This window comes from Myxine glutinosa, chromosome 13 (assembly GCF_964187855.1).
Source record: "Myxine glutinosa chromosome 13, kmMyxGlut1.1, whole genome shotgun sequence".
NCBI lineage: Eukaryota > Metazoa > Chordata > Myxini > Myxiniformes > Myxinidae > Myxine > Myxine glutinosa.
The window spans coordinates 68,110,182-68,122,037 of NC_136273.1; the positions used below are offsets into that span (position 1 = coordinate 68,110,182).

General features: G+C 38.8%; 1 protein-coding gene across 4 annotated transcripts in view; it reads left to right on the forward strand.

The window, feature by feature from the left end:
• The window catches only part of LOC137412533 (plastin-2), a 220,229-nt gene extending 211,154 nt beyond the window's left edge, over positions 1–9,075 (forward strand). For all 4 annotated transcript variants that reach the window (XM_068097857.2, XM_078767613.1, XM_078767612.1 and 1 more), the window contains 3 exons: positions 5,050–5,173; positions 5,280–5,404; positions 5,880–9,075. In XM_068097857.2, coding sequence (XP_067953958.1) covers positions 5,050–5,173; positions 5,280–5,404; positions 5,880–6,015 — 385 coding nt within the window. In that variant the 3' untranslated portion in view covers positions 6,016–9,075. The remainder of the gene's footprint in view (positions 1–5,049; positions 5,174–5,279; positions 5,405–5,879) is intronic.
• The last annotated feature ends 2,781 nt before the right edge of the window (positions 9,076–11,856 follow it).

The window sequence follows — 11,856 nt, forward strand, 5'->3', positions numbered from 1 at the left end:
GGTTTTTTTCTTTGATCCTATAGATGCTATGGCTATAGTTTTTTTTCTTATAGCTGACAGACCAGTGACTGATGACATCAATTTTATCAAACTATATTTCGCCTGGGTAGTTGATCAATTAGTTAATGTTTCACATTGATTGGTTAAGCTGTTTCAGAGAGGGTTTTCAAAGATTTTCGCTTAGATCCAATATCGCTGACCATCCACAATACCTATGACATCATAAATTTACACTTTGGCTTCAATTTGGTAGGGGATAAGGTGTGTGAAGTTTCATGTTTATCGGATAAGTTTCGTTTTCCAATCCAAGATGGCTGCCAAACCACGTGACCTATGACATCATCATTTTCACACTATATGCAGCAATCGTGTTTGATGATATTTGGAAAGTTTTGCTTCGATGGGTTCAGCTGTTTCAGATATTAAAAAAAAAAAAATCCCCTTCATCCAACATGGCTTCAGACTATATGACCGATGATGTATTCATGAACACCATGGTATCCCCAAGAATTGGGGAGCATGTGTGAAAGTTCCCCTCGAACTGTCCAGCAGTTCTGGAGGAGATAATTTAAAGTTTTTGGTTAAATTCAATATGGCTGCCAGAACATGTGACCTATGATGTCATCAATTTAATTCTGGTGTGTCGTTCATATGTGGTCCTGGTCCACTGTTAGTAAACATCATAAATTCCAGTGATTCCACATATGTTTTGGCATCTTCCATTCATAACTTCGCGACATCTGACCTGTCCGATTGATCTTACAAGTCTGTTGTTCTGCGTGGAAGTTTCTTTAACTTTTCCAGCTGTAAAATATTTCAGGAAATTGTTCAACTCTGGTGGAATTCTATCACCTGTGTTGTCAATATGGTCATCAGTTGTGGGCCCCTTGAGATGACCAGACTTCTCATAAGCATTGGGAATTACATGTCGTAAATATCTTGTAATTTCTGCCAAATTATCTTCAGTTCCTTGTGGAAATGCCACTGCATTGCTCTTTCCAACTTCATATTTAAGCTGTAAACCAAGTGTGCGGTGTTATTCTTGATTGCCACTTGCCATTCTTGATTTGATTGCCATTCTTGATTGCCATTCTTGATTGTTATTCTTGATTGACGCAGTGGAAATGCCACTGCTTGATCTCTCTAGTTATTCTTGATTTAGCTTTGCTTTACTGTCAGCACCTCTCCAATGCTGGGGGTCTTATATATTTTTTCCGACAGATTATGTGAAAATGTTCTTCTGCTGCAAATAGCTCATAGCCTCTTATTCTTGCCAACAGCTTTTCATCGTTCTTATTTTCTACACATTTAAAAACTGTTCTCCATTCATCTTTAATTAATTTTGACGTTGCCTCCATTGTCCAAGATCCCAATCTTTTTATCGCGATACTCACTTCTTTATTACAAAATATGCAGTCTTTTGCAAACAACACAGTTTTAGTATCACTTGATAACCTCCGGCCTAAGCATGATTCATTTGAGCATTCTTCTCTTGGTTCAGACCCGTGCAGTCAATCAAAGATTCTTTGTGAAGTGCCGATAGCAGTCTCGATGATATCCATGTTCATCGCTGAATTTGTCGGTATCAGCTCACAAGCAAACTTCATTCAAGTCTTAGAAACAACTGGTTTTGACAGTCTCTGGAGACGACGTATCTCATGGAGATTACGTAGTCTCTCGGCCGAATCTTTTACATCAGATATAAAGGTAAATATGTCACATTTTGACATTTCATAATCCATGATGCGTATTTTCCGCTTCTTAGAAGTGGAACCGCTGGTCTCTTCTCCGTTCCGTTTTCTATTTTTCCTCTTCTGTTAACCTTCTGTCTTCTGTTCTTGTCGTTAAGGAACGGCTGGCTTGGCAAGTGCTAGCTAGCTGCTTGGTAATGGAGCACAACCCGAGCTTCTCCCTTTCAGTTTCGTGTCAAACAGCAGGAGCGAGTTTCAAAAGTTCGCTACGAAAAATGCCATGGTAGCGGCAGAAAGGGCCATGTTATTAACCCAACATTTGTGGATTATATAGAGTACAGTAGATCTATGCTCAGTTCTGTAAGTAAACCTTACTTCATGGATGTCGGGATTCCTCCAAATTTCTTCATTTAGTGTTATAAAGAGCATTCGCGACTGTTTAAAAAGCTAAGCATACGTGTTTGTGGTTTATAATATTTTTACTTCCTGTAGAAGTTGTTGCTCCCATGGAAACGCCATTATAACTAAAAGCTATTTATACACGTTATCACTGCAGGAAAAACGCCTTGGGGAAGTGGGACATTATTAATATTAATATTAAAAAAAAAAAAATTAATAATACGCAATTATCATTAATTTTGTTATTAAAAGCGTCTTTGGAAAAACTGCACGATAAAACTTCTTCTCTGGACAAACCCCACGATAAAGCTAATTACCCTCGCCAGAGGAGAGGGTATTGCATTTGAGTCCGTTTGTTTGTCTATTTGTTTGTCCGCACAGAATGAATATGATTTTCTCTGCAACCGTTGGTCCGATTGACAGGAAATTTTCACCATAGGTGCAACTCAACCTGTATAATTTTTTCATTATAATTATGATGTCATAGGTCACGTGGTTCGGCCGCCATCTTGGAAAAACCGAAAAAATTTGCACCTCCATATCTCCGAAAGCGCTGAATAGAAAAATTTGAGACATGGCTCATTGTAAAGAACTCTCCATGGGAGATAAAACATGTTAATGATGATGTCATCGGTGCCTCCATTATGACGTCATAATTCGACAAGTACAAAACTTCATCCAATCAAGATTAAATTTATTGAGCGCCATGTCCGCATAAATTGGGGGAGAAAAAAAAAGAATGATGATGTCATCGGTCACGTGGTTTGGCCGCCCTCTTGGAAAAAACGAAAAATTTTGCACCTCTATATCTCCGAAAGTGCTGAATAGAAAAAATTGAGACATCACTCATTGTAAAGAACTCTCCATGGGGAATAAAATATGTTAATGATGATGTCATAGGTGCCTCCATTATGACATCATAATTCGACAAGTACAAAACTTCATGCAATCAAGATGAAATATTATTTATTGAGCATAATCTAGGAATAAATTAGCTTCGAAAAAAATAATGATGACGTCATTGGTCACGTGGTTCGGCCGCCATATTTGTTTTAACACAAAAGCCTTAAAAACCACTGAAAACACATCCTGGTGATGGTCTCAAATCTCTGATTGCTCTTTCTAGTTATTGTTTTGAATTTGGAAATGCATTATTGTGGATTTTGATTTGAATAAACCTCTCCTATATTTTCTGAAAAGTGTTGAAGTTGACAGTTTTCGAATTTAAAGCAACATTTCTAATTTTAATGAATATTCATGATTATGCAAATTATATAATTAACATAACAACATTAGGTATTAAAGAGGAAATGCATAATCTCTATTTTGGTACCAGTTGTGTTATTCTGTCTTAAACATTTTTGGAGATATGCTCAATTTACTAATCTAGGTGCAATGGTTCCATTTTTGATAGATTGCCATGAAAACGGCTCATTTTGATATCGTACAAAAATACACAATTTGGTGTCTGTCTGTCTGACTTTTTTTGACCACGATACATTTGGTTGTTACTTATCCAATCACAACCAAATTTGACATGGGGACGAAGGGTCACATGACGGAGGTTGTAGCGATTTAACTCCCCTCCCCCCCCCCCCATCCCTCCCCAAAGGGGATTTGCACCTTGGGCGAACTCCCTGTTGAGATGTATTATCCATATTAAGATAGCTTATTGTGGCGTTTTTCCAAGGCTGCTTCCAATGACAAAAGTAATAACAACATTAATGATAATAGCCTAATATTAATGTTATTACAAAACAATATTAACACTATTAATATCCCCTCTTTGCAAGGCATTTCCTCCTTGAACAAACGCCATTTAAATGTGTATGAATAGCTTATCGTACCATGTCGTGGAAAACCATAACTGGAGGTAAAAAATATTATAAACCACAAACACGTAAGATTACCCTTTTGAAACATTCACTACTGCTGTTTAAAAATAAACTGAAAGGGAGGAAACCCGGGTGTGTTCAGTTACCAAGCAGCTAGCACTTGCCAAGCCAGTCGTCCCTTATCAACGGTTTTTCACGGAGTGCTTGCTCGAATGCTCACGCCACTTAGTGAGCGCTCTAAAAGAAACTAGGTGACTGAACACACCCCTGACGTTCTTGAAGCTCGATCCTAGATCTGCTGTTATCTACTGTATTTACCCCAGAGAGGAAAGATCCTTCCTGCTGCTCCCTTAGGGAATAGTGCAAATAAGTGAGTTATTTTACTGGGAACATTTCTTTTTTTTTCCTTCAGTTAATTGTAGTGAACAATTTGGTACATACCCATGAAAGATTGGCCTTTGGATGGTTGGGGGGAGGGGTGTGGGGGGGAGGGGTGTGGGGGGGGGAGGGTGGAGAAGATACATGTTGGGCTTCACTGCCCCCCCCCCCGGCCTTCTACTCATCATTCATCTAATTACTTGGATTAAGCACTTGTGATATATTTCCATTTTTAAAAAATAAACTCGTGGCATTTAAACTTTCACAAGAGCTTTTACCTTTGTTCTTTTTCATACAAAATAATTAAACCAAAACATTGGACAATTCCCGGTCCTCCACGAAACAATGCATGGGCAAGAGTATAAACATTGGGAGGGTTTTCACTAAACTACGAGAACTGCAGAGTGGAGATTGCAAAGCGCAAAAAACTCAAACTTTTTGCAAAAAGGGTGAAACGTTTCAGCTATAGTCTTTCATCAGGGACTAAAGCAGGCCCTGCCCAGTCAAACCTTCTCAGAGGGCTAGAGCGATACATGCCTGGAGAAGATATTGATATACAGGCAACATAATTCAACCTTTGCACTTTTCTTTATGGCATGAAACATCACTTTTAATGCACTTATTGAAGCTTATAAGCAGGAAATGTAAATGTTCTACTAGTGTGAATGTTTAAACAGTAAGTTGTTTCACTGTTCTACATGTTAGCTGGAACGAGAATCAGGCAACCTTTGTGTGTTTCACTGCAGTTACACATTTGATGTGCTCGAGTCTCTAGGAGAAGGTAACAAGGTGAGTGACAAGGTCATCCTGGACTGGGTGAACAGCACTCTCACCAGTGCAGGGAAAGACTGCTCCATCCACAGCTTCAAGGTAACAACAACATTCTAATCATCCTCATGTGATAATTTAGCTGCAACTCATCTTATGAATCAAATCTAACATCAGATCGAACTTGTCTCTCCTCATACCTTCCAAGGACCCCAAGCTGGTCACAGCACATCCAGTGCTTGAGCTCCTCGACGCCATGTTGCCCGGCTCTGTGAAGGAAGATGTTGTTGTGTACAGTGCGAAAGAGGATGAGGAAAGACTCGCCAATGCGAGGTGTGTGGCCTTCGGCTCATGCTAACGATCCCATTTCCTGTCTTTCCTGTCTCCTCTTTCCTTTTTCCTTCCTGGTTTCTTATTGTCTTTTTTATTTATTTTTTGTTGTTTGTCGTTGTTTTCCTGTTTGTGATTCTCCTGGGGAAAACTTGGTTTCCAATTTAGAATCGAAATCTTTGATGATGTCTCCTCCAGCCAAGTTTGAATCCACAAACTGCGATGCTGAGAGTTTCATCATCACCACTTTCTGGTCCACCTATCTTAATGCTCTCTTTGATATCTCCAAGTATATTCTTAATTTCTCAAACAATCATATGTAATTTGAAACCAATAACATGGGTAAAGATCTTTGTCCAAGAAATTGAGCTAATTTTATCATGATTTTTGAGCTTAAGGAAGTGGCATTGTCATCAATATTTATGGTTGCTTATCCGAAAACCTGTTGCCATCGGATGCTGTTTCATCTTTTCGGCAGGTACGCCATTTCGCTGGCTCGTAAAATCGGTGCACGTGTGTACGCACTTCCAGATGACATCGTTGAGCTCAAACCAAAGATGATTATGACTGTGTTTGCTTGCCTGATGGGCCATGCCTTGAGGAAGACCAAATGATTGGCTAAGTGAAGTTGAGGAAGGAGTGGAGAAGGTCTCGTGTTTGCCTGAGACTGGGACAATCTCCATCAAATTTTGCATACGTGTTGGGGGTACTCGGCGTCAGGTCATGGGCACAAACTCCCATCCCCCTCCCTTCCTACTCTTGCCTTGTGAATTTTGCCTGTACAGGAACTCAAAATCCATATTGTTTGTGCTTTTTATCCCAATGAAGCAGATATCAACTAGAGAGTTCATAGAGCACCTTACCCCATGTAGTCTTAAGAGAAAAAGACATGGAACTTCATTGGAAGAAGAACAATATGAAGAAGAAGAATCTCGAAGTTCCCTCTGCCCTGAGAGAGCGAGTAGCAAACTTGATTGCTCAAGACGGCGTGCAATTTTGCCCAGGTACTGCTAAACTGATGGTTTTTGGAAGTGCAAACAAGATAATTTATGTTCTACAATGTTCATATATATATAATTCAATTGAAATAAAATAAAGGTTTTAAAGGTTTTGAGAGAAAATAAAAGTGTTCTTTTTGTGTGCTGATCCGTTCATTGAATTAATACTAGGACTCGACTATGTATACAAAAAAAAAAAAGGCTGGAGGAAAAAAACCTTCTTTTTTTTCCCAGAAGTTTGCTGCCGTTGATGCGCCTTCTTTTAAACCACTTAATTTAAACACGTTAAATTACTTACCCTGTTGTTTGCATCCTTTATGACATACCGAAAACAGTAAATCTCCTGTTTGGAATGATTTTCAATTTTGTTTGACTGCTAGACAGACAGACTGAAGCAATTGTATATCATCAATTGAAGCGATGATTTCGATTGAATTGACACGAATGTGAACATGAATCGGAACACGAACCTGCAGTTTAGCAGTTTCAGTATTTGTCAAAATACAGTTTCGCAGTATCTTTGGCTCTGTATTTGGCAAATTGTACGGAATCTCGTCCCAATCGCACATGCTCACAAAGGAGTGCAGTAATATTTTTACGCTATCTGGCCATCTAACAATCAAACAAGATTTAAAATCATTCCAAACTAGAAACTTACTGTTGTAGGGAAGTCATAATGAACACAAACAACAAGCACGAATAACTAATTTAACGTGTTAAAGAAGATGACGTCAAAGACGGTGCATCAACGATGGTAAACTTCCAAAAAAAGGTTGTTGTTTATTTCTACAACCTTTAAAATCGTTATTTTATTTCAATTGAATTATATACTTGAAACACTGGAGAACACAATTCACCTTCTTGGCATTTCAAAAATCTTCCGTTTCGCAGTAGTTGTAAAAAATATTCACGTCTCATGTCCTGAGTGTTGAGTAACTGTGAGATTCAGCATTCAGACAAACATGGCGGTGGCTAACCCTTTGTTTAGTACAAGACGGAAAGCAAGAGTTTGAAAGAGCCTTCCCATTTCCTCTTTATCAAGACTACGTGGGATAAGGCGTTTGATGAACTCTCTCCTTGAGTCCTGGTGTCGTGTCCATCTTCAGAAGAATATCCGATGACCTGTACTTTAATTTTTACCTCCGCCACCGAAGGTGGATGGAGGTTATGTTTTCACCTTTGTCTGTTTGTTTGTGAACAAGATATCTCACAAAGTTGTAGACGGATTCCGACGAAATTTGGCGGAGAGGTTGGGTATGCGACAAGGACGAAATGATTAGATTTTGGTGAAGATCCAGATCCGGATCTGGCTACTAGAATTTTTAAAGTGATTCTTCACCATTGTGAAATGCGGCCAAAAATAGATATAGCAGGATATCTCAAAAAGTTGTAGACGGATTCCGACGAAATTTGGCGGAGAGGTTGGGTATGCGAGAAGGACGAAATGATTAGATTTTGGTGAAGATCCAGATCCGGATCTGGCTACTAGAATTTTTAAAGTGATTCTTCACCATTGTGAAATGCGGCCAAAAATAGATATAGCAGGATATCTCAAAAAGTTGTGGGCGGGTTTGGATGAAACTTGGTGGACAAGTTGGGTTGTGACGAGACCGAATCAATTTGATGTTGGTGAAGATCTGAATATGGATTCGGATGTGAGAATTATTTAATTTTAGAAGTGAATTTTCACCATTGAGTGATTGGGCGAAAAGCGAAATATAACATATTTTAAAAAGTTGTGGATGAGTTATGAATATATACACAAAGAATTAAGTTAAGCACCCCTACACAACGAATTAAGGTAAGCACCCCCTAATATATAGTCTTTGTGTATATGTATACATTGGCATATATTCTAAGGTATGTGAGATCAAATAATGATTGGTATGACATTAGTTATTGACGTTATTGACGTTATTGACGTCACTTACACGTTATTGACATTACACGTTATTGACGTTATTGACGTTATTGACGTTATTGACGTTATTGACGTTATTGACGCAAAGATCGCTAGAGGTCTTCTCAGAACAATGACTGTACGTTAGAAAACATAAACGTCATCCACACTGTCCGTGATGGACCTATAGCTCCATACTTAAATTGAGGTGAAAATATGCCTAAAATTCCCAAAAAATTTCACCTTAAATTATGCAGAATAAAATATTGAAAACGGCATGATTGTTATGTTTTTATGTGACCATAATATCACTTCTCCAGAAAATATAGCAATATCATGGGTATATTACACTGTTTTGACGACAACAAACTTGTAATGTGCGAGGTTGTAAAAAAACGGGGGGGGTGCTTAACTTAATTCTTTGTGTATACTTGGTGGACGAGTTGGTTAGGTGACAAGAACAAGCCGATTCGATTTTGTTTCAGGTCCGAATCCAGATTCGGCCTATCAATGGGATAGAAACCATAAACTGTTCAGCCTGGCGGAGGTATGCTCTCCACCGAGTGCCATTCTAGATTTTACTGTTTTATGTTGTTCCAATCACCTGTTTTACTGTAATTCTCTTTTCCGATTATTTTATTAGATTCGTCAAACACCAGGTCCCACACTTGTAATGTATAAGTTTGGTTTACACCTCATTCTTGCATTAAAATATACGAGAACAGTAATGGTGCAGATGACTTAAAAATACGTGCAAATGAACAATTTTTATCGTGTTTCGTTTATGTTTTGTGTTTTTGAATTGAAGTACCGCTTCATATTCGGTTCACCGAATGCAACCCTTATTGGGTCATCGAGTTTACCTCATATCGCCATGTTCATGTGAAATGATCACGAAGCTGCTTCACTCAATTTCAATCTCTTCCTCCTTGCAAAAATATTTGATGGTTGAATGCTCTGAATGATCTGCTTTCCATTCAACCAGTTTGAACAGAGAAAAGGAGTCATTCTGCTGTTTTGTGTTACTGTGTGTACTGCAATGAGCATGGCGAAAAGAAAGAAAACCAGAGAATTGTCTGAGGAGGTCAGACACAAGATTGTAGCCAAGCATGAACAATCCCAAGGCTACAAGTCCATCTCCAGAGACCTTGTTGTTCCTGTTTCCACCGTACGCAATGTTGTCAGGAAGTTTAAGGCCCATGGCACTGTAGCCACCCTCCCTGGATGTGGCTGCAAGAGAAAACTTCATCGAAGATTGCAGCGAAGGATTGTTTGAATGGTTGAGAAAGCACCTCGATCAACTGCCAAACAGATTCAAGCTGACCTTCAGACACAAGGTACAACAGTTTCCACCCGCACCATTCGATGACAACTCAATAAAAGGAGGATCTATGGTAGGAGACCCAGGAGGACCCCACTGCTAAGAAAGTCCGACTGTAGTTTGCTAAAACACACCTGAACAAACCAAAATCCTTCTGGGAGAATGTCTTGTGGACAGGTGAGACCAAATTAGAGCTTTTTTGTAAAGCACATCAGTAGATGATAAATGTTGTTCCTGGGACAGCCCCAAATCTCCATTCACTTACATGTAAATTTTCCTCTCACCATCACTTTTCTTCATTTCCCCTTAACACCTCTATTCCTGACCCCCTTGGTCTTATGGGCCTTTTACTCTTACTATCAATGATCATTGTTGTTTAGTAGACCACTGAAACAATGATCCTACAAATATTTGTTTATGTGTGGGAAATAATTTAATTCTCCTCCAACTTCCATCACCATCTAATCCATTAACAAAGTATATGTTTGAGTTTGGTTCTTTATCAAGATATTTTAACTGAGCTGAGATAAAATGATAAACCTCCCTCAATGTTCTTGTCTGAGCGCCTCCTGTGCCACACACCATTTTTAAATTAAAGTATATATTTTCCTGACAACCATCAAAGTTTTCCGTCCACTCAAAAATATTTCCATCTTTTTTACCCAACTCACCAGTATTTAAATTAATTCTCTTATTTGTTTTGTGAACTTTTTTACCAGTTGCCTTTTCAATAAGTCTTATTTGATATTTTTCACATTCATTATGTTTTTACATTTATATACCAAGGTTGATTACACCTCCACTCTTTAGTCTGGTTGATACTTGGTTCTATCATTTATATAATAGTAAAAAAAGGCGGCAGTAGCTCGTTAAAATCCCTAACCCCCCTTTTTAACTTATCACTTATATACTTATATAACCATAAGGGAGACTATCAATTCCATTTTCTAAAATAAACCTCTTATCATCAAAAGCCCCCAATGCTTTCTTATTTATCTCTTCTGTACATAATTGATGTTTATAACTTCTTATTCCATTAATCTTTCTAAACTCTTCTTTCTTTGTTGTTAAACAGTTATAATAATCCTTAAAGTTTATTGTTTCTTTAATAACATTTTTCTTTACACCTTTTAACTTCTTATCAGTCTTTTCAACGTTATTCACCATGTATTTATAAGTGACGAGAATAGAACCATGTTCCACACCTTGAGTTTAAGAGATAACAAGATTTAATGATGAACCAATATCACAGCGCTGTGGAGGGTGTAAGAGTCATACCATTCACAATTGAACAGCATGGCCACATACACTCCTAGAAAATTGGCAACCCAGAGTTTCTTTATATACACAGAATTATACAAAAAATCTGCGCTGAAAAATGAGCACGGACAAAGGAAAAACTGGCTCGACATCTCCCCCCGAGAACCTATCTTCTTTGGCATGAGCAAAGGGCAAGATGCGGGAGGGAGAAAGAGCACTGTGACATTCTCAAAACTTATCTTCCATGTTGGCTTTTGGTCAAGGACAGACAGACGCGTTTTCACTAGGGGGTCTAACGGAGCAAGCGGTTTCACTATCTTTCTACATTTTTTGGCACAGTTGGAAAATATAGCATAGTTAAAAAGCAAGAGGGAACATAGTAAGCTTAATCCTTTTCACAAAGCAACCATTATTAAATGCAAACCACAATTACATAAGGCACAATAAAAGGCATGATCTCGACATTCCCCCATTTGGTCTCTACGAGACTACGTATCACAGAGACCAGGCCACATCGGCTTTATTTGCAAAGCAAAAGAGTATAGTGTTATATGTGGCCACATCGGGCTTTATTGAGTGTTGTATGTGTGTCCTCCAAGGGCATGCCACGCACATAAAGTACCTTGCATGCATGTTTGAAAGGTGTGTCATGTTGTGCGTGTTTGGAACATGAAGGCTCAGAACATGAAAGTCCATTAACGTTTCGGATCCACAACGAAGGCGTCTGGTCCAGATGAGGTTCTGCCCCGCCAGGGGGCCAACAACCTCCCCTGCGGAACTTGCTCCCCCCACCCTTTGCAGATGCGGTCCTTGCAGATCTTCGAAGTTAATCAACGATCATGCCCATGAGATCTCTCACGTGCTGCTGTTCTGGGGAATACATAATGTTGTCAGTATCTTGTGTCTCATGTTCCTGGTCAGGGTACAGAGCGTTAAAATCCGAATCACTTGAAGCAAAGAGATCCGAAACATTTGA